The sequence below is a fragment of the Ascaphus truei genome, chromosome 14 (assembly GCF_040206685.1).
Source record: "Ascaphus truei isolate aAscTru1 chromosome 14, aAscTru1.hap1, whole genome shotgun sequence".
NCBI lineage: Eukaryota > Metazoa > Chordata > Amphibia > Anura > Ascaphidae > Ascaphus > Ascaphus truei.
Window position 1 is genome coordinate 35923887 of NC_134496.1, and position 27581 is coordinate 35951467.

A 27581-nucleotide genomic window follows, 5' to 3' on the forward strand; every position below is an offset into this window, starting at 1 on the left:
AATTTATTCACAGATTCATTTAATGGATGTGGAGACCCTGCTAATTCCCAACATCCAACTCAGCCCCATATCATTGGGTTGAGTTTACATTGTAACTGAACACATTTTGGCTTTCAGTGATTTGTTTTAGTGAGATGTTTGCTAGCTGTATTTGTTCACTAATCAAATTATTTTTTTAAAAGGGAAAAGAACTGTAATTATATTAATCAGGTGTCATTTCCTGAACGTAACAACTTATTGTAAGGGTTTTATACAGCCAGCTATCGGTTGGTCCAGTAACAAGTACAGTATATTACCTATGTTACGGCTGAAATTAATGTTATGGTTGCATAATAAATAAGTATAGCAACATGTATCAGTTTTCTTTTTTTCTGGTTTTATATTAAGGCTGCGCTTATAGTGCCGGCGACAGCGACGTTGCGTCAAAACAAATGCATTGTCGCCGTCGCGTGCGCTTATAGTAAGCGTGACGCGATGGCTTGGCCGCGATCGCTGGAAGTCCTCTCTATTTGATTTTTCCGGCGACCGTAGCCCGACGTCGCTGGCACTATAACCGTAGCTGTATAAAAATGTATGTATATCTTTATTTATACAGCGCCCACAGTGTACTGAGCGCTTTACATAGACAAAACAGTACAGGGAATTATAATACAATAAGCGCAACAAAGTCAGACAATAGGAATGGAAATCCCTGCCCCGGAGAGCTTACACTCTAAGAAATGATGATAAATACTAAAAGTGCCATTGGATTTAGCCTCACTAAAACTCCCACACTTATGAACTCAGATTTTTTTGTTGTTGTAAATTATGTATTCTTGGTTCCGAGACCCCGAAACCTCATTCATTTCACCCCCTGAACGTTTAGGATCACCTAATATTTGCCAGGCAATAGTGCCTTACTCCCCGGAAGGACACCACTAGTTCAAGTGACACGTCTTCGTCGCGCCTGGATCCACAAGAGACATGTGATGCGGTGCTTAATGGCTACGTGTATCAAACCCGCAGCGTCTCTCGCCTCCCCACCCCTTTCCTCCCCGAGTCATTAATCAACTTCCGGCTCAAGATGGCGCCTCCCACGCCGCTTCTGGCAGGTTGGTCCCGTGTATGTCCGTGAGGTGACGGTGTCCCCGCCTCTAACCGCGGGTTGTAACCTCTGTGTGACAGCGGACACCGGCTGCTAGGGCCTCGGGGAGGGACACAAACGGGGGGCAGGGAGAGCGGCCTGAGGCTGTCTGGCGAGGTCCCCGCACGTGGTGTCACTGCGCCCTGCTCACAGCAGCGCTATGAGGCACCTGGGGATTGGGTAACCACGTAGTACTGGGCCCATCTCTTCCTATCTGTGAGGCGCCGCAAAAATGTATCATTTCTGACAAATACAAAGAAATGGGGTTAAGTCTGTACCAGATGAGATGTTTTTATCAACATAAAAAAAAATTGTTTGCAAACAAGTAAATTCATTGGGCACAGTTTATGGTCAAATTCTGGTAGAAAAATAGTACAGATGGTTTCAAATCTCTTTTTTTTTTTAAATTTTAACTTAAAAAAAAATTAAATGTAAATGTAATTCATGAGCAGTGCTCCCTGACACCTTAACCCAGATTATATATGAATTATTTCTGTGTCTCTCAAAAGTGCTTTTGATTTGTTAATATCGAAAGCCTAGCAATTCCTGGTGCTGGTAGTAAGATTATCACACTCCCATTAAAAGTGCATATTTTGTATATACCCTATTTCCTCGATTCTAAGACGCACCTTTTTTCCAATTTTCACATGTCTGAAATCAGGGTGCGTCTTAGAATCGATGTATTAAAAAATATATATATCTATATATTTTTTTTAAGTGTCTATAGTACTAACCCCCTTTTTTCACTTACCATGTCTCAGGAGAGGTCCCATGCCAGCGGAGGATGAAGCGGGCAGCGGCGGCCGGAGAGGTCCCACATCTGCAGATGGTTGAAGATGGACAGTGGGTGGGAGTGCGGCGGCGGCAGGTCAGGTCCCAAGTCTGCAGGTGAATGAAGATAAGAAGACAGCGGGCGTGCGGTGGCTGCAGCGGCAGGAGATCATAATAGCAGGAGAGCTGAGCAGAGCGGCATAGGGGAACGGCTTGGGAGGTGCACACTGTAACACCGGAAGTTGACCGGTGTCTGACTTGCGGTTACAGTGTGCACCTCCCAAGCCGTTCACCTATGCCACTCTGCTCCTGCTATTATGATCTCCTGCTATTATGATCTCCTGCTACTGCTGCCACTGCACGTTCGCTGTCTTCTTATCTTCATTCACCTGCAGACTTGGGACCTGTCCTGCCGCTGCACTCCCAACCGCCCGCTGTCCATCTTGAACCATCTGCAGACGTGGGACCTCTTCTGCCGCTGCCACCGCCAGCTTCTTCCTCCACTAACATGGGACATCTCCTGAAACATAGTGAAAAAGTAATTTTCCTCAATTGTAAGTGCCAAATCGATGGTGCGTCTTAAAATCGATGGCGTCTTACAATCGAGGAAATACGGTAGCTATTTATGCATAGATTGTTGTTTAGCTGTGGCTATGTTCACACACCCATACATCAGGATTTGATGCAGTAATTGCGACAGTCTCATATCCAGTGGCGTAATGATTATATAGAGTCTTTTCAATGGAATAGCCTGTAGAGTTTCTTATACAGTTACATTGGTCAATTGGATGCATGTATGTTTGTAAAATTATTGAATCTTTGACTTCTAATTCATACTTTCTCCGAATTGACCATGGGAACCTTATCTGAGCGACATCTAATATGAGAGGCATTGGCATGTCATAAAAACTGAAGAGCATATCAAACATATTTATACAAAAGAGCCACAGCAGTCAAAAAATGACATTTTACATTGTATGTCTTTAGCGCCATTAATGTACATATCGCTTCACATTAGTAATACACGTGACAAAAATATAAATAACGCACAAAGGGCATAAGTGCTTCAGACATAACAGTAATATTTTGGAAAGGGAGTCCTCGCTCTGTAGTGCTTACAATAGAGACAGTAGGAGGGCATTCTGGTAAGTACATCTGCAAAGGGCCAAGGTTTATGTATACGGTGAAAAACTATCACTCATAGAGCTACTCATATGCTTCCTTAAGCAGGTGTGTTTTGAGTTGGGTCTTAAAGGTGGATAGAGCGGGTGCTTGTCGGATGTTGAGAGGAATGGCATTCCAGAGGTGTGGGGCAGTCAGTGAGAAGGGTTTAAGGCGGTGAGGGCTTTAGATACAAAAGGGGTAGAGAGAAGGCATCCTTGAGCAAAACGCAAGAGTCGGGATGGTGTAAAGTGAGAAATTAGGGCTGAGATGTAAGGAGGTGTAAAGAAGAGTGTAAAGCATTAAAAATGAGGAGAATTGAGTGTGGGACTTGATAGGAAGCCTGGAGAGGGATTTCAGCAGGGGAGACGCTGAGACGATTTAGGAAAGAGTGATTCTGGCAGCAGCGTTAAGGATAGATTGTAGGGGATGGAGGTGAGAGGCAGGAAGGCCGGACAGCAGGGGGTTACAGTAGTCGAGACGGGAGAGAATGAAGGCATGTCAATTTTTGCAGTCGAGCAACAGAGGAAAGGGCGTATCTTTGTAATACTGTGGAGGAAAAAAACGACAAGTTTTTGCTACCTTTTGAATGTGTGAGAGGAGTAGAGTGTGACCCCTAAGCAGCGTGCTTGGGCTACTGGGTGAATGATAGTACATTCAACAGTAATGTGGAAGGAAGTAGTAGGGCCATGTTTTTGCCATGTTTTTGCCATGTTTTTGCCATGTTTTTGCCATGTTTTTGCCATGTTTTTGCCATGTTAATTTTAAGTAGGAGAGGGCCATCCAGGATGATATAGCAGAGACACATTCAGTCTGTACAGTAGGTGTAAGGTCAGGGGTAGAAAAGTAAATGTGTGTGTCATCAGTATAGAGGTGACATTTGAACCCAAGAGATGTGATTAGGTCATCTAGACAGTGTGTAAAGAGGTCCCAGGACACAGCCCTGGGGTACCCCCACAGAGAGAGCGATGGAGGAGGAGGTGTTAGCAAAAGAGACACTGAGCAAGTACAATGGGAAAGGTAAGAGGAGATCCAGAATAAAGCTGTGTTACGAATACCAAGAGTATGGAGAATGTGAAGAAGAGGGTGGTGCACATTATCAAACGCTGCAGAGAGGTCAAGTAATATGAGCAGAGTGTAATGACCACTGTTTTGACAGCATGGAGGTCATTAGTTATTTTAGTGAGGGTTGTTTCAGTGGAATGAGCTGTACGGAAGCCAGATTGTAGAGTCTAGGAGAGAGTAGGTGTTGAGAAAATTGGAGCAAGCGAGAAAATACAAGACATTCAAGGAGTTTCGAGGCAAAAGGCAGGAGGGAGACAGGTCGATAGTTAGACAGGTCGATAGTTAGACAGGTAGGGTCAAGTTTGCTGTTTTTGAGTAATGGTATAACTGTTGCATGTTTGAAGGAAGAGGGTAAGGTACCAGAGTAGAGAGAGGAGTTAATGTGTGTGAGCATAGGGATAATAGTAGGGGCAAGATGTTTTAGGAGATGGGAGGGAATGGGGTCAAGAGGACAGGTGGTAGAAGGAGGAGAGGAGATCAGCAACATCTGGGAAAACAAGTGTAGGAGACCCCCCATTACTGCTAATGAGGCCAGAGGTTGATCACTTGTATACGTATTGGACCTAATAACTAGGTTTAACCTCAGAACGAATATCTAAAGTTCTGAGTAGTACGTTTTTATAGCTGGTTCCGGATACATAGTGTTACTACCATAATCTATTCAGATACTATACTTATCTTACTGGGTGATAGTAGCTGGCGGCTTCACTAATGGGGATTTTTAACGACCACTGTAAATAAATTATCACTTGCGTGGATGTCTTTACAATAAAACTTTATTATTTTTTCGATGTAGAAAGTGGGAGATATAGCATTTTCCATATGACAAGTTTGTTGTTAGTGGTACATATGAGGTATATATTGATATTCCTCATTTCAGGAATATTATGATTCCATGATTATTAAATCACCTGACTATATTTACCATATGTACTTTGAGTGCAATTTATCGGGACCTTTTGTAAGCTCTCTACGTACATACAAGTGTTTTTTGTCTATATTGTTATATCCCTCTGTACCTTAGTTTTTCTTTACTAACCCTAGAGCGGCTTTGAGTCTGAGCGGGTAGTCAACTTTATTGATATCACCAGTGATGTACTCTGAGTTTGTATTCTTGCATCAGTTAGAATCTAACTAAGGCTGGGAACCCGCTGTGGGCCACCAGCTCCTTTCCTCCAGTCTGAAGGTTCCCGCTGGCTCCTTCAGACATGGCTGACTGCGTGCTGTGACCCGTCAGCCGGCCGATGCTGCAAGCTTCTTGTGATCAGAAGTGCTGACGCATCACGTGGTGCAGCAGTCAGCCAATGAGGAGGGAAAGGAGGCGGCTACGGGGAGGGAGGCGGCCACCCTGTCTGTGCAGCCGTGCATTGCGCCGCCCCCCCCTCCTCTGGTGCCCGTTTCGCAGGCTGCCCCTGCTCCGGGAGGGGGGGGGGAGGGACCGACAGGTTGGGGGGACGACAGCACGAGAGCCTCCTGCTCAAACCAAGCCCCCCCCGCTCAAAAAAAGCCCCCCCCCTGCTCAAACCAAGCCCCCCCCCTGCTCAAACCAAGCCCCCCCTGCTCAAACCAAGCCCCCCCCGCTCAAACCAAGCCCCCCCCGCTCAAACCAAGCCCCCCCCCCGCTCAAACCAAGCCCCCTCCCGCTCAAACCAAGCCCCCCCTGCTCAAACCAAGCCCCCCCCCCGCTCAAACCAAGCCCCCCCCCGCTCAAACCAAGCCCCCCCCCCCGCTCAAACCAAGCCCCCCCCCGCTCAAACCAAGCCCCCCCCCCGCTCAAACCAAGCCCCCCCCGCTCAAACCAAGCCCCCCCCCGCTCAAACCAAGCCCCCCCCCGCTCAAACCAAGCCCCCCCCCGCTCAAACCAAGCCCCCCCCCGCTCAAACCAAGCCCCCCCCCGCTCAAACCAAGCCCCCCCCCGCTCAAACCAAGCCCCCCCCGCTCAAACCAAGCGCCCCCCCGCTCAAACCAAGCGCCCCCCCAACCAAGCTCCCTCCCCCCCGCTCAAACCAAGCCCCCCCCCTCCCTGCTCCCCGCTCCCCGCTCAAACCAAGCTCCCGCTCCCTACAGACCGCAGGGAGCGGTCAGTTGCAGGGGCTGAGGGCTGCTGTGGAGCTGAGCGGCGGCTAAGGGGCTGCAGTGCTGTGGGGCTGCAGCGCTGTGCTGTGTGATGGTCACGCCCCCTCACGTCATGGCCGCCCCCCCCCACCCGTTTTGGCCATGCTCCGCCTCCCGGCTCCCTACAGACCGCATATCGCGGTCTGTGCCTGTCAGCGCGCTGCCTGTCTGCAGTGTGGGTGCGCTGACTGAGGGAACGGGGCCTTAGCCTAAGTCCCCAATCTTAACGCTTTATCACCCTTTTGTGGATCTGGGCCTAAAAATGCAGCCCAACTTAACCTTTTATATTTGTTCTTAGTATGCTGTTTTTTTTTAATCATGAACATACAGGAGTGGCTTTGTGTTTTTTTTTTTAATGCAGCTGTGTTGGTATTTGTGACATTACTCCATAAATATTCTCCTCTTCTTTTTTTTCTCTCTCTCAGTTCGAGGATCTGAAGGGATCCACTTGGTCCATGGTCCCCCAAAGTTTACAGACTCAGAAACATTTCAGAGGTATTTTGTTTGCTCTCCATCTAGCAACACAAGGTGTCATGGGAAATTGACCAAAGATGTAATAAATGTTGTATTTTTAAACCCTTTTCTTCCAGTGTGCACTGTGATGCGAGTTAAAATGAGCAATATTATATGCTGCTCGAACTGGTCTTGTTTTCTGAACAGAATGATGCAATTAATCAAACTGTACAAGTTACATTCTTTTTATTCAAAGCATACGGGATTTTCCTCCACCCCAAACTTAGACAACAAAAGTCACTAATAATGAATTAGTGAAGTACTGTAAAAATTAACCTGGCCAGGAAGCAATTTATTTAAATTCCATAATTATGCTGTAACACCCTGTTATGTTTTGGCAAGTAAAGAATACATAATCTGATAATCTGGCAGACATTATACATGGTCAGTGTATACATGCAGTCCTTCTAAAATGTATGAAAGGTAGACAAAATATCAACTGATGCATACTTTTACATTGAGGTCTGCTGTATATGAATTCATAACTATTTCCATGTTTACCTGGAATATAACTAGTTTTATATGTGATGCATCATAATTTTAAATCCTTTTAATGTTTACTTATTGGAATTTGTAAAACATTAGAAATGGCAGTTAGTAGCATATGGAAATGATCCAATGAATGTGTTTACCTTTGCTTGGTTAGGAACAAAATAATTGAGATGGCTGTTAAATTGAGGTTTGATGGCAACTGAGCCTTTTATTTTATTACGTGTATTATATTACGTCTAAGAATAAAGAAAATCTCAGGTGCACTGGAGTGATTCCAAAAACCCACAAATAATTTCACTATGGGGTCATGCAGACAGATTATAATAATGTGTTTGGTTACTTTATAATGAATAATCTGCAATTACTGGGATGTTACTTTTAATATTGATTTCTTTATGTGGAAACTCTAAATATGATGATTGTGGGTAGCAAAACTCCATATTCTCCCTATTGAACGATCGGTTACATTGTTAACCAACTTTATTGCATGACCTCAAGAAGCAAAACGGGAAATCTTATATGTTTTTGTTTAACCTAAATCAGTTGTGTAGTATTAGATAATAGTGACTATTTTTTTAAAATTTAAATTTTTTTTTTTTTTTTAAATTCAACTCTCAACATTTTTCATGACTTTTAAAGCATCCTTTGATTCCTATAGCGGGGTTTAGCCCACCTCCCCAGCAGTGCAAGACCTTTGCAACACTTTCCTGTTTGGGATCATTTGTTGCCAATGTTTCCAGCAGTTTGAGCTGTAAATTGTAACAATAGATAATGTTACCTTAGGCCGCGTCCATGCTTAGCGCGGTGCAAACAAAAGGCCTTGCCTCTGAGGCAGGCCATAGAGCACGCAATTGCCGAGCAGACAAAATCTTTTGATTTTTGTCGTGCGATGGCCGGGTCACGGGCGTGGTTCAGCCAATGAGGGCGAATTGCTGCCGTGACGTTGCGTCTCCTCCTAGGCAAAAATCGCCTCTGCGGCAGGCGTGTGTGACGTCAAGCGCTCCGTCTCGTGCCTAGCATGGCCTCGCCCTTTGTAGTATAAGGATACATTGTAGCTGCTGGCTTACACTGTCTGAAGAACTGAAAGGTGGCCATTATGTTAGGCACACAATCAGGCTTTTGACAGATTTAGAACAGGAGCACCAAACGATTGCCAATATAGGTAAGAATGTAGAATTATACATCGTCACGTGCTTTATATATAAAAATAAGAGAAAAAGGGCAACGTATTGCTGCTTTTTAACTGAGCATGTTTTACTTTCTTCACAGGGATTCCAATAAGAACTGCAAAGTGTTCTCTTTCAGTAAGGATGGGAAGATATTTGGATGGTGCAACGGGGAAGCGTAAGTTCTTTTATTAATAACTGGTCTGAGTTTGCCGTTGGTACTTTATAGCGGAAAAGTATAGATTGGAATTGTTAGAATCCAAACCTGATTTGAAAAACATAGTGAAATTGGACCACATTCTGGTTGTGAACACCAGGGGGGCTCAACTCCAGTCCTCAAGCCCCCCTGCCCACAACAGGTCAGGTTTTCAGGATATCCCTGCTTCAGCACTAGTTGCTCAAATGCATAAATGCATATTTTTGTTACTTAGAGATAGTATTTTTAAGTTTAATGTTAAGAGTATTTAAAACTAATATTGTACAGCATCAGAACATCTTGTTACACCTTTGCTGTAAGCCCCTCTGTGGCAGTGAGAGCGTTAAGAGACAATCATTCAAATAATAGAGCGGTTTTGTGTATTCTTACATTTTCTAGGAACTTAGATTTTTTTGGGGATGGAAAAGGCCAGTTGGTTTCACGGCCTTTCATTAGTCTTCATTTGTGTCAAGTTGAACAATCCACTTTTGATGTGCATTATTGTTGTGCTTCATGAGACAGCCCTGGGCTAGCCTTCTGCAATGACTTTACAAATACTTCAGAGACGGAATCACAGGTCATTGAAATGACTGCTGGGAATTCCTTGCATCCGCTTTGCACAGGTGTGTAAATGAGGTAACACAGGTGAACCAACTCTTCTTGCCACTTCTGAAAATTGTCATGTAGGGAAATGCATCTTTTGATATTCTATGTCAAAAGCTGAAACCTTAGATCTCTGTGGCACATTAGATAACAGAATGCCCAGTGGCTGGATTTTCATTAGTACATTTTTTTTCTTTAGCCTTATGCACACTCCAGCTGTTTCATTACCATCAGATAACTGTCCATTATATGCCACCCATGGTAATTATCTGATGGTAACCAAGCCCCACGGTGCCTTATTGGCAGTGGGACAACATATCACATCTTCAAACCTTGATAATGTTTGTGATTGTCAAGATTGATCATGTTTTAAGATGGTCACGAAAGAGGTTTCATTTTTATGAACCCATCGGAATATGTATATGTTGTGATCATAGTACAGTATGTCCTCTCATTTTGACCTCTGTCCAGTAGTTGCAAAATAATGTGCTCATCTATATTAATTCCATTGAAGTGCACAACATTTTTCACCTTATTGAATGCGGGAGTGTGTTGTCTTTGGGCTTGTGCAAAGTTACTATCCGTGGCAAGGCACATATACAGTATGGAGACGTTGGCTTAAGGTTTCAACGCATATCCTTCCTGCTTCTGCCACATGGTTATATATTGTAGAAAATGCATAGCTCTCTTTATTATAATGCAGGACTGGCCAACTCCAGTCCTCAAGGGACACCAACAGATCAGGGTTTCAGGATATCCTTGCTTCAGCATAGGTGGCTCAGTTTTTTATTGAGCCACCTGTGCTGAAGCAGGGATATCCTAAAAACCTGACTTTTTGGTGGCCCTTGAGGACTGGCGTTGGCCACCCCTGTTATAGTGGATTGTATGATGCATAAAGATCTTTATTCTTCCTGTCTGAAGTGGGCGGGTAGATAGCACTGATATTTAACAACAAACTAGAAGCAGAATTTGGGGGACTACAAGTGTGCGAGAAATAATCGAACTGGTTTAACCATTAACTCAATCAAATCTCAATGACTTTAAATGACCTTTTTCTGTTTTCAGAATAAATATAGTGAACAGTGCTGACAGCGAGTTACTGCACACCTTTGATCTACCCAAGGTAGTCAGCATTGAATTCTCTCCAAAGAAAACAATTGTGGCGACATGGCAGACATATACGAGTAAGTGGAAGTCCAATTTTATACCATTGCTTGTAAATGAACCGGACTCGGGAGAGCTCAGACTGGTGGACTTCTCTTAGCACAGGATTCAACAGTAGAGTATTGGGGCTCGGTTCTGACGTTTGTTAATGGTTGTTGCAGATCGTAAGGTCTATTAAGAATCTTTTCCATTGTAGACTTGATGGGTTCCAAAAAGCACATTAACAAGTTTTCCAAAAATACAATGCGTGCTGCTTTGTATAAGGTGATGGACCTAAATGTTGTAAGAATGCTGCAGTGATTCCAAATTAGCAGTGTATTTGGCTTCATTTTTACTAGAGGTGTGTAAATTAGTTGTTTTTAATAAAAAAAAAATATGAAAAAAGGGCGCAAAATGTCACTTTAGAGTTTTTTTTCTCCAAATTTTGGTTTAAAAAAAATTAATAATAATAGAAAATGGGTTGGGTGGGGCTAACTGAGAAACTGGTTTAACCACACGGAATGGAAACGTAGGCCCCCGGCACATACCTGTGTAAGAAACACTTGCTAAAGGTTAAAGATGCAGGCCACTTGGCAACATGCATCAAGCTGTATGTGGGAGTTATAATAAAGGGTGAGCCCTCTGCTAAGTAACGTCTGTCACGGGATCAAGCACCAGGCAGGACACAGATCAAATAAACGTATATTTCTACTGACCGGAGCCAGTAGGCACAACACAACATCACCCACAAAGCTATGCTCGCTCTACACAGGGAGTACAGGGGGAATCCTAGCAGTCGTATGTGTCCGGCGCCACCAAAATGACTTACTCGGTGTAGCTTCCACTCCAGTTTGGGATCGGGAACTCCAGACAGCGCTGAGTGCCAGTCACAGCAGGACAATTTTAAATTTCCTGCTCGGAATAGCAGGCAGCCTTGGTGTCTGGCAGAACCTCCGAGTACATCGCTTAGTCCATCTCCACGCCAGTCCAAGAATGTTCTGTGGAACTGAGATTGGCCGCCCCTTTTCTAGGTTCCCGTCCACCATAGGAAATCATGGAGAATACGTGGTGACCAATCACAGCGTGGATTTTGCGTGTGACACCAATCACAGCGCGAGGGCTCGCCAGTGTTGGCCAATTCATGCTGGTGGTGTGACAGGGAGGCTGATATAAGGAGGGAGGGAATTACAAACCACCCAATGAGAAGAGCGCCTACTTGCCCATGTTCTCAATGCCGACTTGCTATCTCCTTGATGAGATAGGCACCTCTGTCTGGGGCAGATAAGAGGCCGGCCCGTCCCCCCCCCTCCATTTTCCTCAACCCCCTCATGAAACCAGCGAAGTCCAGATCCCAGGGCGTGCAGGCAGGATAAGGGTATTATTAGCTTTGCATGCCCAGGGAGCAGAGGTACACAGTTACAGTTAAACACAACACATTTTACATAGAATAAAGGGTTTCATGTACATTATTAGATACATTTGGCCCGATGAGCCACAGAAGGATGGAGTTACAGGGAATCCTGTACATCCATGCAGACGGATGGGGGCAATGGCTGGGCTTAACCTTTATTATAAGAGCCTCATTGCCCCTACGGTCACATCGTCCATGCTATTGCCTCTTACAATTTAGGCCTCAGACCTTTGAACTATTAGGGAATAATCGCCACTTTGTTTTCTTTCGATGCTCATAGTTGATGAAGGAATAGAGTGTTGCAGTTTGGGAGGATTTCTAAAGTTCGTTATTGGTAGATTAACAGAAGAAGCCCCTGAAAATATTTTTAAATTATAATGTATCTCTAATATGTACATGAGATTGTACCTTTGTCTGATTTGGCTGTATTGGTTTAGCTTATTCACAATGAGACTATCTATTGTGTAACAGCTGTGCTATTAGAAAGATATAAGGGCCATCTCGTTTTACAGTGTAAGCATACAAACAATACAAATATGGGGGAATACGGGTGGACATACACATACACTTTAAGTGCGAAACAAAGTATTCACATACCGATTGCCTTTTTTGTGGATACATTGACCTCCATTCCCCCAGAAAGCCATATTTACTATGATGGTTTACCTATCTATCCTAGTCAGTTAATGGAGGAAGCTAGGCTGTCATAAGTTCTCCATCTGGTGAATATTGCCAGCTGCAGAACGGCTGATGTCCCCTTCTGTGTGTGAATTGTACCTTCAGGACCCAACTGGCAGGAGGCATGGTGTCACAGTGTTGCATCAGTTAATTGAGCTCTGTGCAAAGATGTCTTCGGTGTTCTTGCCAACCAGGCACATGATTTAAGAGGACATCCGACTTAACCACGTCACTGCTGATGTGTGTATATTATCCATATGTCATCAATCCCCCAGGCTTCTCTATTTAATTGGAGATTCTAAACTACAACCAAGAAGAAAGAGACACAATTACACCGCCCTAAAACATGTAACTTGACAAATACATCCTACAAATGTGTATATGTACGGCAAAAAGCCTCAGTGCTACATCCATTATGACAAATTATAGCGTTAAATCCTTAGTAGTTTTTATTTTCATAACTGAGGGTCATTTAGTTAAATTATTTGGCCAAAGCATTTAAATAAACAACAATGTATATACATATATGGGTAAAGCAAGAGATGCTGTTCTGATGCGTTGTATTTGCATACATGTACATAACCAAAGCAGTGTTACTGTTGGTGTCATTTAAGTGTACTGTAACATGAGCCTCACCTGCAGTTACCTGTTCGTGTTTGACATTTGTATTCTGAGCATGCCTTTCTCCCTCGCTCCAAGTACAAATAGCAATGTGTTGAAACATGATTGGCTCTCACTAGAACAGTATCAATTCTTCAGGGAAAAAGATGCTCTGTACACAACTTGAAATGCAAGAACAATCCAGCCAGCAGGTTATATTTCCGAACACATCTCTCGTTAGGTTGCAGAGCGTTTCTAAACCCCTCTAGCATGTGGTATTCTCCAAAGTGTCAGAACAGGCAAGTTGAGTGTCCGTCCGGCTTATTCATTAAGGTGTGGTACTGGCAATCTGGCAGTACCGCAAAGAAATCACAGTGACGTCATATCTGCGCTATTGCACTTAACTGAATAAGCCACAATGTGTCAAATAGCACGCACAGCATATCTCCAGGAGGTACCACTTCTTATTTATTTTATACATTGGCAACATCAACTAAAGATAAGTGAAACTACATGTATCCAGCAAATCTATTGATTCATCCATTCAGTACTCGAGGGGCTTGGAACACATTGCACTGAAGGATTGGAGAATTTCTGTCTAACATGAATGCTGTCAATTATTTATTTTGTCATTTCAAATAAAATGATTAGACACCCCACTACATTTTACTGTGCACTCCAAATACCTATTAGTACTGTACCATACTGTGTACTGTAAAAGGAACAGCCACGGAGAGCTTCCATTTGTTTTGAGCTCAAAGCCATTGGGTGAGGGAGTGGAGGTATGCGGTGTTACTTGCCACGTGATTGGCAAATCGTAGATTCTCTGACGAAGCAAGATGTTTAAGAATAGATACAAAATAGTAATGTACAGGCATACCCCGCATTAACGTACGCAATGGGACCGAAGCATGTATGTAAAGTGAAAATGTACTTAAAGTGAAGCACTGCCTTTTCCCCACTTATCGATGTATGTACTGTACTGCAATTGTCATATACGTGCATAAGTGATGTAAATAAGGCATTTGTAACAGGCTCTATAGTCTCCCCGCTTGTGCACAGCTTTGGTACAGGTAGGGAGGTGGTATTGCTATTCAGGACGTGCTGACGGGCGCATGCGTGAGCTGCCGTTTGCCTATTGGGCGATATGTCCTTACTCGTGAGTGTCCTTAAACCGGGGTATGCCTGTAGCAAGTAAAATTACTCGCTTAAGGCTGTTTTTATCAAGGTTTTGATGAGTCCTTGTATGAATTGTGAAAGAGAGTTTGTTTTTCCAAATTGAATTCAAAAAGGCTTACCCTGAGCAACACACTGGTAAATACAGAGAACGATACTACTTAACCTCACATGGAACGAGAAATTACTGCTCTGGTCTTTGTGGTAATGAAAATTAAATTATAAAAATGTACTGAGATAATTCTTAAGTGTGCATATTTGACTCAAACCACTTACAGGACTGCTGCATTAAAGCCTTCATTTAATAAGGTCTAAAATGGTCAATTGCACCCCGATCAGCCAAACCAATGCAGGCTTTGAATGGCAGCTTTTCGAGCGGCCAGAGAGTACCTGCACTTTTGAATATAGTAAAACTTTTTGTTGACAGTGCTTCTAGTTCTGCATGTTATATATGTATACACCATGCTGTAAATGCTTGATGTACAAATGTGGTTTTTTTTTATTTACAATAGCAGGCAAAGATGGCACAGCAGGAGTACCCAATCTCCTACTATACGACTTGAAGACTGGAGAATGTGTGAAAACATTCATCCAGAAAAAGATGCAGAACTGGTAAATAGTTTTGTTCAGAAACGTAACCAAATGTATTTGTGCTGCTGAGATTAAATACAACCTCTAATATCACTGTCTGGTTTCCCCTGGCAATATTAACACAAATACAACACCATTCATATTAATAAATAAAATTCTGCGCAAATGGGCAGGAAAGTACTGTTATTGTATCGGGCGTTTCACAGATAAGGATTGGGTACAGGTGTATATAAAAGAAATTGGCTAGATTTTTCTTCTAGACCCGGAAATAACTTTTACTCAGAAGTGTTGCTGTTCAGAAGCTTGAAATGTTATGGTTAAATACATCTACAAACACAAACCATTTATAATCCCTTTCATGGTGTGATTTCTACATGTTCTAATTTTGTATCAGAGGTTCAATTAGAAAACAGGCAAAACCCATCATGTTGACGATGCATGGGTGGCACAGAACTGAAATAGTAACTTCTTTCTGTTGCTCTTTCTCTATAGGTGCCCCTGTTGGGCTGAAGATGAAAGTATATGCGCCAGAAATGTAAACAATGAAGTGCACTTCTTTGAAAACAACAATTTTGGTATGGTAACAATGCGCCCATGATTAAGGTTTCTGGGGATTGACTGTTGCAAAATTGGGGTTTATTGCTTTTCTTTCCGGTATATTCCTTTTATTTAAAATAAAAACAATCAGTGTTTATCATTAACAATGCAAACATATAGACACATTTGAATTTGGTCTTTATTGGGCACTTGTTTTTACTTCCCATACTCCCCTTGTTTTGCCTTCCTGGTGCTCGGCTGCTGCAAGAGGGGGAATTGAATAAGAAATGATGCTTCATTTCTATTGTTTATCGGTGTAAGATGATCAGTCGGTGGTGTTTTTTGGTTATCAATGGTGGTGTTTTTTGGTTATCAATGACCCTATTCCAGTTAGATCTCTCTAGTTTTCAAGAACTGAAGGGTCAACCAGTACATTGGATTCACAGTAAATATGCCCTCGCCATGGGACACACAGAAATAAAATATATAATGCTATATCAACCATTAGATTCCATGAAGATCCACGCACGTTAAGGATCAGCAAGGGAGTGCGTCAGGGAGACACCATGTCACCAAAGCTTTTCATACCAGCACTTGAATTGTTCGAGACATTGCATTGGGAAGAAAAAGGAATCAAAATGAATGGTGAATACTTATCACATTTGATTTGCAGGTGACATGGTTATTTTTGCCACAAATCCAGTAGACCTCCAGCAACAAATTGGAGAGAACTCACTGAACCAAGTAAGAAAGTGGGCTGCCATCTGTATCTCGGCAAGACCAAAGTGATGCTCAAGAAATGTGTAAAATCTGCAAAGATGGAAATAAATGGAATAGAACTATTAGAAGTCGAAGACTGTCTACCTTGGTCGGCAAATAACAATGGATAGGAACCTTTTGAATGTAATCAGTAGTTGAATGAAGATGGGATGGAGCACAATTTTTGACCAATTTGTTCTGCCTGTGCTCACGTATGGATGTGAAACTTAGACCCTAAATGCAAAGATAAATCGGAAGATTCAGACAACTCAAAGAATGGATGTATGCTGGGTAGTACCCGAAGAGACAGGAGAGAATGAATGGGTTTGAAACCAACCAGTTTGTGACATCACAAGGGGGAAGAAATTAAAGTGGCAGTGGGCCAGACATATCACAAGAAGAAATGACCATCGTTGGACAAAGGTGGTACGCAATTGGATTCCAAGAGGGCGTAAAAGACCAAGACGACCACCAAAAGTAAGCTGTGAGGATGAAATCGGACGAGCAATGTGAAGAGGTTTGCAACCACAGTCCCTGGAAGATCATTGGGGAGGCCTTCATTAAGCAGTGGAAAGACTAGGGCTGAAGATGATTATAATTAAATATATATTCTTGTTTTTGTTTTTAACCCTTACCTTGTTACTTCATTAGCCATCTTTTGTGTTTGTTTTTGTTCCCCCACATCTCTGTGGCCTTCAATTGTTTAAATTGGCACTTACAAGCTTAACATGACCTTGCTGCTTGGAAGGGAAATCATTTAAATGCATGATAAATGTTTGAGCACAAATAATCCTTCTGCCAAATATTATTTTAATGTTATTCTCTTGGTGACAGATTTGTATTGTAACATTGATGTATCTTTTAGTTTCTGCATTAACCTTTTTGCTCCTGTAGCAGTTTGTATAACAAAGTGGTTAATGTTACCTGGACAAAGTAGTATAGGCATTACATATTCCTTTTAATTATTTTTTATTAACCTGACTTCTTTGTCATTTAACAGATACCATTTCAAATAAACTACACTTACAAAAAGTGAGCGATTTTGAGTTGTCACCTGGAGGGCAGCCTTGCAAGGTAAGAGCACCTACAGCACATGATAGAACAATAGTGCTTTTTCTTCAATGTCTTTTCAGTTGGGCGTTGTATTCGAGGCGATATAAAAGGATGCCCTTCTCTTCTCTAGGTAGCAGTGTATGCTCCCGGGAGCAAAGGAGCTCCCTCATTTGTGAGGCTGTACCAATACCCCAACTTCGGTGGCACCCAGTCTGCCCTGGCCAATAAAAGTTTCTTTAAAGCAGACAGGGTGACGATGCTGTGGAACGTAAAAGGTAATGGCAGATAACCTGTGACTACTCACTTCCTTGTCACAAGCCTTATCGCTCTTTTGTTTAGCGATAGAAGTGCCGCTTTAACCACTTTCATACTAGATTGCGTTTCTTTTTAGTGCATCCTGTGGCTACATTTAACCCAATAAAGGTGCTAGACTCTAATCTGAGAAACCATATGCATGGAGATCTTTTATTAGAAAAATAACCCCTCAAGACTGGGTTGCTTAGAGTAGTTATGAAACAGTTTATCTTTAGTTGAACATTTGTCATTGTAAGCCAAGTCAGAATGTTGAGAAAAGCGGTTTATCTGCATAGCCTGTCTTCTACTGGACCTCTGTTGTAAATTAAAGGAAAGGGGGATTAAAAACAATGTGCTGGTTTTATTTCTTAAGTGATCTCATCTTAAAATCGTGACAGAACAAAGTGGTGCGCGAACCTCCACAAACCCAACCTTTTCAAGATAAACTGATGGTGGAGGAGGTTTGGGTGGAGGGTAACGGCGTCTCTTTACCCATCTGACAGCGTTTCTTTTTTTTATTGTGGGACATACATACAGTGTGATTCCTGATTCCCAATAGGTTTAGAGAGAGAACCGTGTTTCTGTGCCTTTTTATAACTGATTTATGTCATAGTACATAAAACAGATATAGAACGGAGGCACGCCAAGAAAGTGTAAGGTACATTGTGATGGCTCTGTTTCCGTGTAGTGCCGTATACTTAAGTAATAGATTTATGCATTTATTTCAACTGAAGACACCTTTTTTTTTTTTTTTTAAAGAAACCATGTCCAAGTGTAACAATTTCATTGCTGTGCTGTGGCTAGTTTTAAATGTGTATGGACCAGCATGCAATGTCTTTTGTACTTGGAGTACAACATGCTTGCTGGGAGTTGTAGTAAAATACAGCAAACCCCCCAGCTTGTTTCACATTCCATTGCACTTCCTGGCCTTGTTTTAAACCATGTATATTTTGCCCTTGGGTAACAGCTACAGCAGTATTGGTGACTGCAAGCATGGACGTGGACAAAACCGGAGCATCTTACTATGGACAGCAGACACTTCATTACATCGCGGTAAATGGAGAAACTGCTGCGGTGCAACTTCGTAAGTATACGCTGCACGCGGGGTGTATCTGGGAGAGAATGGGGGAGCAGGTGGGGAGGAAGTCATTTAGTTGGCAAAGTCATTATAAGGTAAAACGTATACATTTGACTTGAAGTGCACTTCAGTTTTAGTTCAAAGAAAGGTTTTTGGCACCTGTTAATGGTTGGCAAACTTGTGTTGGGAGAAAAGATAGATCAACAGTCAGGTTCTAAAAGATCATTTATATTCTCTACTTAAACAAATACGTGTACACACTTCAACTTCAGTAAACTGCTCTCAGTGGAGGCTATTGGGTATTATAAGTAACCTGTTTGGATTAGTCACAGGTACTCTTAATTGCTTCAATGCCAGTGGGGCTGGCGCAAAGTGCAAATTGGTGAATTCCTGTCCCCACGGCAGTGAGGGGGACATATTGTACAGCACAATTTTGCAAAAAAAAAAGTGCTGCTCCTCCAGAAAGGGTTTTTCCCCCCCCCCCCCCCACCCCCCAAAAAAAACACATAATTGGATTGGTACTGTAAAACCTTATGACGTAAATGGGTTTATTAGAACAATATGGAGTGCAGTTATAAAATCAAACTGCTAACAGGAAATATTACGATGTGTGAAATGGTTGAAGGCCACTTTAGCATCTACGGCAGGGTGGGCAACTCCAGTCCTCAATTGCCAAAAGGTCAGGGTTTCAGGATCTCCCTGCTTCCGTACAGGTGGCTGAGTCGAAGTGTGTGTGAGTGTGTGTGTGAGTGTGAGTGTGTGTGTGAGTGTGTGTGTGAGTGTGTGTGTGAGTGTGTGTGTGAGTGTGTGTGTGTGAGTGTGTGTGTGTGAGTGTGTGTGTGTGAGTGTGTGTGTGTGAGTGTGTGTGTGGGAGTGTGTGTGTGTGAGTGTGTGTGTGTGAGTGTGTGTGTGTGTGTGTGTGAGAGTGTGTGTGTGAGAGTGTGTGTGTACACTTAAATATATCCAAATATATCATTTATATTTGAATGGTTTCTTCCAGCAAAAAACGGCCCCATCTACGATGTAGTGTGGAACAAAAACTCGACAGAGTTTTGTGTGGTCTATGGTTTCATGCCAGCTAAAGCCACCGTTTTCAACTTGAAATGTGACCCCATCTTTGATTTTGGAACTGGCCCCCGTAATGCTGCATTCTACAGCCCCCAGGGACACATTCTGGTGCTGGCTGGGTTTGGCAACCTGCGGGGACAGATGGAAGTGTGGGATGTGAAAAATTACAAACTCATTTCTAAACCTCTGGCCTCCGACGCAACCTTTTTCTCTTGGTGCCCAAACGGGGAGAATATTGTCACCGCCACATGCTCTCCGAGGTTACGGGTTGGAAACGGGTACAAGATCTGGCACTACACGGGCACTCTTCTACACAAATACGATGTGCCGGCCAACTCGGAGCTGTGGCAAGTTTCCTGGCAACCCTTTGCAGAGGGAGTCTTTCCAGCAAAGGCAATTGTTTACCAGGCAGTGCAGGGCGATGTGCCGAGTGAAGAGGCAAAACCGGCTCAGGCTTACCGACCTCCAGCCCTGAGAAACAAGCCAGCGACGAGCTACAAGCTGGTGAGTAACCTGCTCTGTGCTGATAACAAGCCAGGTTTATGTAGTGTTCTTCCTTGGGGAATGTAACTACTCTGTATCCCCAAATATTCTCTGCATTAAAAGAAACAAAATAGGGATGGGCATGAAAATTAAGGTGCTCTCAAGCTAACATAAATACTTCAGTTTTACAACTGTTTCAAACCCTTTCCTCTGGGATTGGCCGGATGTTGATAATACAGAACACTCTTTGTATTACTAAAACATATATCCTATTTAAATACAAACTGAGAGGACTTGTGTTTGCAAAATGTTAATTTGTACAATTGGGTGTGGTTGGAGACCACCTATGTAAAGAATATCTATATGTGTGTGCTGGAAGCACTGTAGAAACGTACACATTTTTCTGAATCTCCGATTGTTGTGCTTACTGTGTGTGGGTTGTAGATCCACAGAATGTGTTCGTCTCTAGGAGTACTTCTGTGCAATGTTAAGTTCAAATTATCTGAAAGAAGACTCTGGGATTTTATAGATCAGTTGAAGCTCGTAGATAAAGGTCTCATTATAAATAAGGGAAGTTGGCAAGTAGAAGTTAATTGTAGATACATCTGTACAACTTGGGTCTCGATTATACCAAGAGCTGCAGGGCGGCAGCACTATTCTGTGACGTCACCCCGCGCTGCCTCCGAGCGGCATCTTGATTATACGGGGAGAGAAGAGTAGCAGAGGTGGCTTGGAGGCGTGGCCGTGAGCGGTTCGCCCTCATTGGCTGAACCTCTCACGTGACGCGACTGTCGCCAGCCAAAACAAAATCCTCTGTCTCCTCTTCAGTTGTCCGACCCTGCAGCTCCAGGCGGCACGCACACTGGTATGTTAACTTTAATTGGATTTATGTATTTTTGTTTTTGAGCCACGCGGCATCGCGCCTTGCGACGCCGCCGGGTTTATTTTCCGGTATAATCAAGGCCTTGGGCCGCGACTATGCTGCATGACCATGTGGCGCGCACGCGAAACCTGCGCTGGAGGTGACGGAGGCGTGGCTGTGACATCACGTGAGCAGTTCGCCCTCGTTGACTGAACCACGCACGTGATGCGGCCATTGCGCTACAAAAATAATTCCATTTGTCGCCTCACCAGTCTGTCGCTCCATAGCTCTTGGTCGCGCGCACTATGTGCGCCTTCTTTGGCCAACATTATTTCTGGTGGCGCGCGTTGTCATGCGCACTCGTGCTGTATGTATAATCGCAGCCTCAAAGTTAGCTATACAGTGTGTTTTTTTGTTTTTTTTGTGTTTTCCCTATTTCTTTAGGAAGTCTGTTTTTGCCAAGCTGAACTGGTTTGGATAACAAGGTTGTTCGGTTTTCCTAACCCAATGTTTTTATAAAGGGGTTTCTAGGATCCTTGGGTTCCCCGGGCACCCTTAAAGGGTTCCCTGCAATTTTCAGATCCATTTGAAAATTGTAGCAAATACAGAAAAATTTACAACGCATCTGATCTCAGATTCGCTATTAGAGAGGGTTGTGGTTTCTTACAATGCATCAGATCTCAGAGACACAGTGACATGATAAAATTATGGTGTTCCTTAACCGAGTAAAGCATAAAAAACACTGTCCTAACACCTCAGCGGTTCTAGAAGCCTGCAACATAGCATTGGGTATGGGTAATCATGTTAAGATGTTGAGGTAAATGTTATTATTTATCTTAAAGTGCTTTATATTCGTGTCACCTCTACAGAAAAATTGTTAATGTGACAATTTAAATTTGGAACGCCAACATCGGTATCCTTTCAATACACATTAAGGTTCTTAGAAATCGCTCTCAATTTGTACAGAATCAAAACTACAATAATTGCAATGATCAGTTGCTCCGCAGCCCAACTGTGTGTGTGTTCACCTTCTCTTGGATTAATGCATTCAAATATCTTTTAGACCAGGGGTGGCCAACTCCAGTCCTCAAGGGCTACCAAAAGATCAGGTTTTCAGGATATCCCTGCTTCAGCACAAGTGACTGAGCTACTGATTGAGCCACCTGTGCTGAAGCAGGGAAATCCTGAAAACCTGACCTGTTGGTGGCCCTTGAGGACTGGAGTTGGCCACCTCTGCTTTAGATGATCCTTGGTTTATTTTTGCACCTTTTTGGTCGATTCCTGTATTTTTACGGTTGTCTGTGAGAAACCCGTTAGACAGCACAAAATACAAACAGTTTCAAGGTACTAAAAGTATGTAAGTTAGAACCACTGAATAAAGTTTGTTCCATATTTTTTTGCAAGTCCTGTGTGCTGCCAGTACTTATGAAAGCTGCTTGTTCTACTTTGCAGTATGTAAAGTTACCACATAAACCATTTTACTGACAGCAGAGGTAGTGGCACCCTGCAGGCAACTTGCTTCAAATGTACTCGCTTTGCTTCTGGGAAAATGACTCCTGAGGAAATGCGTCACCGTGTACATGTGACTGCAGGTTTCGGAAAGGGAGCACAGTTCAACAGCACAGACTGGTGGCCAAAGTAGGACATGATATCCAGACTTTTGATGAATGTGATGTGTGCAATACCTGGCTGGTATTAACCCTTTTGTGCTTATAAAGTAAATAATTCTTACTGGCCATTATTTAGTACCTGTTGGGGGGCGTCTACATTAAGAGTAGCATGAGTTAACACCTACTGTGACATTTTATTAGGTAGAATAAGCAGCATTATATTAAGGGAAACCTAAATCTTTGTGTATATTAGTGCTTAGTTTGAGTGTGGGATCCGCTGAACAACAACAAAAACATAAGTACCTTCTACCCCCCACCCCCCCCGTGTCATCAAGAAAGGCAGTATAGATTATTAAACCCTATATCAAAAACACCTCTTGTGTGTATCCTCCAGCATGAAGACGAGCCACCCCAGAGCACGAAGCCACAGTCCAATGAGAAACCCATGTCCAAAACCGCTCTGAAGAACCAAAAGAAACGAGAGGCGAAGAAAGTGGCTAAGCAGGTAAGGTAGGGGGGGGGGGGGGATTCTGTGCTGCAAACTCTACAGAATGTCCGAACCTGGAAGATAGCGGTTTATTTTTTCTTCTCATTGACATGCTATACGCCTGAACTGAGTCACAGACGTAAACATGGGGCGTAGAAACCAAAACAATTACAAAGATAGGTATCTTTGTGTCAATAGTAGTGGGGGTTTTTTTTGGTTTGTTTGTTTGATTTTTAGTTCAAGGTTAATCTTTCCAGCACTCTGAAATTCCTAAAAGTGTTTTGACTTTTTGCATATGTAAGTAACATTGATTGTGCTGAGCAGCCCACATTTTACCTCCTTGACATCAGAACCGTATTAACTGCAGTGACAGATGGACCCAAAACAAAATCCTTTCGGGTTATTGCGGTCCATTGTGACCCTGAAGTTGAGTAGTTATTAAGTAGGTAGCACCAGAGTGCACTGAATCCCCTTTACCTTGCGCCCCCACTCCATGTCTGAAATCTATTCATTACTGTCCTATGAATCGCTTAAAGAGAAAATGAACTGAATTTCTCAATGCAATTACAGAAACTTGATGCATTGCAATGTGGAACCTGCTTGGTGTCCTTAAATCTTCAATTCCTGCTTTAGTTTGTAACTTTACATCTGGATGATGTCTTGTTATTTAGCGAACAGACATACATCCCTGTTAGATGACTGTATGCGTCTGTAACTGTTACCTGCGTTTGTTTTGTAGGAGGCCAGGGTAGATGAGCCTGAAGAGGCAGCTGTACAAAATACCCAGGAATATTCACCAGCTGCACCGCCAACAGGAGACCCTGAAACAGATAAAAAGATGAAGATCCTGAAGAAGGTGAGTGGTTTTTATAAGGACACTGGTTCTTTGGAAATACCTATACAACCAGATATTGGCCAATTGGTCTTCTCTCCTGTGCATGAAAGCTTGTGAGGTGTGGTGTTCAGGTCACCCTTGTATACGCAGGGCAGTTATTCTATATGCCTTGATTCTGCTGCCTGTTACCTCATGTACTAGAGGGATACCCCTTGTCAGAGGTCCTGTGCAAGTTTTATTACACCATAGGGGGAAGCATCTTAAAGAGCAAAGGTAATATCGGAATAAGGTGTTATCTTTCAAACGTACAGAGCTATGAATAGAGAAAATGTAAAGAAGTAAAAGTGCCTTGTATGCATAAAACAGCCTCCTCCGAGAGGTAATGGAAACAAGTAAACCCTACGGCATGTAGAGAATAAAAGCCTAAAATAAACAAGCATCTTTGGTGCAAGAAGTTGAATGGACTAAAATATCTCTCCTTACCTGATCACTGTGTTCTTTTGTCCCACTGGACTAGTAATTTGAATGAACTCTGCATCTGAATAAATCCTCATGAAAGAACCTCAGTATAAAGCTCTCTGTAATACTTGACTTTGTGGAGTACAAAAGAGAATCCTAGAACACGATTTATACCATTGGTTTTTTTGTTTTAACAGAAACTAAAAGCAATTGAACAGCTTAAAGAACTGCAAGCATCTGGCAAACCGTTAGAGAAAAACCAGGTAATGTCAACATGCAGCACACATCCGGCAGGGCCCTGCTGATATTATTACATGTTCAGCATCGCATGAATAGAAATTACTTTAATTCTTCTGTAAATAATGTACATTTTGTATAATCTTCCAAATATGATTGTAACACTACTTTAAACACTGAGAGAAATTAGTCTCAGAGTGCTTTAATGTTGACTGCCTGGCACTATATATTTCAATGTGTTTGTATGCCAACACTGTAAAAAGTGCTTTCTACATGGTCAGCTCTGTATAAATAAAATTGAATAGCAATAACTGACTGTAAACATAGATTGTGTGCAGCCAATATCTCTAATATGAAAGTTAAAATTGCCCCCACCAGATCTCTCTAGGCCACCTGCCATGATTTAAGACGGTGGTTGCTAAAACTGTTGGTTTACATCAGTGTGTTTGTTTCAACAGGGGTTCCCTGTGCGTCCCTAAATGATTCCCTGCAATTTTCAGGTTATTTGAAAATTGTACCAAATACAGAAGAATTTACAATGCATCTGATCTCAAATGCGCTATTAGAGAGGGTTGGGGCTCCTCAGAATTTCACAATATAATTATAGGGTTTCTTAACACAAAATTTTGTGAAACACTGGTTTACATTGTACCAGATATGGAATATAAAGTGTAACAGTAATTGCATGCAAAGTATCCGTGTGTTACTGTGAGCAGAGTTTCTCTCCAATGTATAATCATTTCACTATGTCATATCTTGTCGCAGATTGAAAAAATTCAGAAGGAGGATGTGCTCCTAAAGGAGTTAGAAGATTTGGAACTTGGTGTGTAAAGCTGCTTAGAGTTATTGCAAATTAATAGTTTTTCAGCTGGTTTGGTGCTGTAAGAGAAACAATTTCTTGTAAGCTCAACCCCATCTTTGAGAACTAGAACAGATTGAACAAAAACATTAATGATGAAACTCACAGATGAAGAAAGGACATATTTACCCATGGAAACGAATTCGCAAGACCCTTTATATTTGTTCAATATTTAATTTTTTAAACCAGAACGTACAGTATATATAAAATAACATCTGAAAAAGAAGATTGTTTATTTGAAAAATGTATATAAAGGCTTGTTTAAGAAACCGTTTTTAATCCATTTACCAAAGATTAATAATGTATTTATTCAAGAATATTAGTATTGGTTGTACTATGTCATCTGTATAGTTCTCATAACAATTGGTGAAGGACCTACGGGGGTTTGAAAGCGTGTACAACATTACCAATGCAATGTTTATTTGACCAGTCAAAGGAATCACAGCTCTCAAAGAATGACTAATCTATGCAAACACAGACCTGTTTTTATCAGGAGGGAAGCACCTTTTCTTAGGCTCTTGTTTCAGGTATAGAGATCACCTTACCTATTAGAAGGGCAAAGTGGTCAGATAAGTAGCATTTACCTTTACCAGGGCTGTCATGCTTGTTTTTGACAACATGAACTTGAGTGAGCTTCAGCAGAGCAGGCTGACTGGTGCACAAGGCAATTAATCTACTGTGGCAAATGGTGGAACGTGATACAATTTTCACTTTATTTGATGATTTAACAGGCTTGGTCATTGAATGTAAGTGTTTTAATTGCTATGATCTCATTTTATACTAATAACTCAATTTGTTTTGGGTCACACAATGCTCTTTGATTATGAATGGAGTAGCTACTTAAGTCCTAAGAAATATTGACATCTCTAGTGCATGGCTACGGTTTCAATAATCTGCACAGCCTATGTCAAGGGTGGCCAACTCCAATCCTCAAGGGCCACCAACAGGCCAGGTTTTAAGGATATCCCTGCTTCAGCAAAGGTGGCTCAAACAGTGGCTCAGTCATTATGATTGAGTCACCTGTGCTGAAGCAGGGATATCCTTAAAACCTGGCCTGTTGGTGGCCCTTGAGGACTGAAGTTGGGCACCCCTGGTCTATGTGATTTAAAGTACATCTCAACTAAGCACCTCAGGACTCCATTTAATGATGCACTTGGTATCCGTGATACCAATGTATCTAATTGATACCCTTTTACTGCTGGAAGGGCAGTGTCCCGCAGGGTCTTCGTGGCCCCACAGGAACAATTCAGTACCTGTGCGAAGTAAGAAACTGAATTTGTGGCCACTTCAGGTTCCCTCCAATGTGAGGAGACAAAGCCGAGTGCCACATCAATATGAGAGCTTTATTCCTGAAATAATGTGACTCCGATCCCAAAATATGTACATTTGATTATTTCCATACTGCAAATCTGTGCAGTGCAATTCAGAAACAGAACATGTGATGTAATTTGTCATTTGAATAGGAAATAACCAAATCTCATTGTATGTATAGTTGCTGGTGTAGATTAGTTTGTATCCAGTTTTTGTTACCAATAAAGAGTTCATTAAAGCTGCAGTTCAGTCTTTTTTTTTTTTTACTTCAATAGTTTCATGTGTGCAATCTCTAATTACCTAAAGAACTGTATAGCTGCAGGTCAATTCGTTCTCCATGTATTGATCGGCGAAATTTGGTGACATAATTAGTGAAGGGATCTGTTTATATTTTGCTTCAGTCCGTCAGTGGAAGCTCATGAATATTCATGAGCACTCCTGCACTGACCTGTGCTAGAGGGAGGGCAGGGCTGACAAAGGGGTGTGCCAGGGCTTGTGACAGGACATGAAGGGGCAGTGCCTTAGTAAATGGTTGTTAAAATAGAATACAAGAAAATTGGTCTTTCAAAGTTGTTTTTTTAAAAACAGAAAATGCTAAAAGTATTTTTTCTTACTACAGAACTGATTTATTAAAAAAAACACACATGCAGGATATTGACTGAACTGCAGCTTTAAAGTCTTAGGGGTATCTTATACTATATTAGTGAAAGCACTGTATGTTTGCCTGCCTGCATGCATGCCTGCCTGCTGGATGTCCGGTGTCCCTAGGGGAAATCTCATTGGTCCCTTGGGCCGCCCCCGCACACCTCTCATTGGCCTGAGGCGGAGTGACGGCCCAAAGGAAA

The 27581-nt window shown here is 42.4% G+C and overlaps 1 protein-coding gene across 1 annotated transcript; it reads left to right on the forward strand.

Moving 5' to 3' along the window:
- Positions 1-941: 941 nt before the first annotated feature.
- Positions 942-25694, forward strand: EIF2A (eukaryotic translation initiation factor 2A). The gene is made up of 14 exons (XM_075570436.1): positions 942-1091; positions 6661-6730; positions 8510-8584; positions 10271-10389; positions 14726-14825; positions 15297-15379; positions 17101-17174; positions 17284-17428; positions 18415-18531; positions 19526-20097; positions 22943-23053; positions 23775-23891; positions 24527-24592; positions 25332-25694. Exons 1-14 carry the CDS (start codon positions 1064-1066, stop codon positions 25395-25397), a joined length of 1743 nt encoding a protein of 580 aa, XP_075426551.1. The 5' UTR covers positions 942-1063; the 3' UTR covers positions 25398-25694.
- Positions 25695-27581: the final 1887 nt, after the last annotated feature.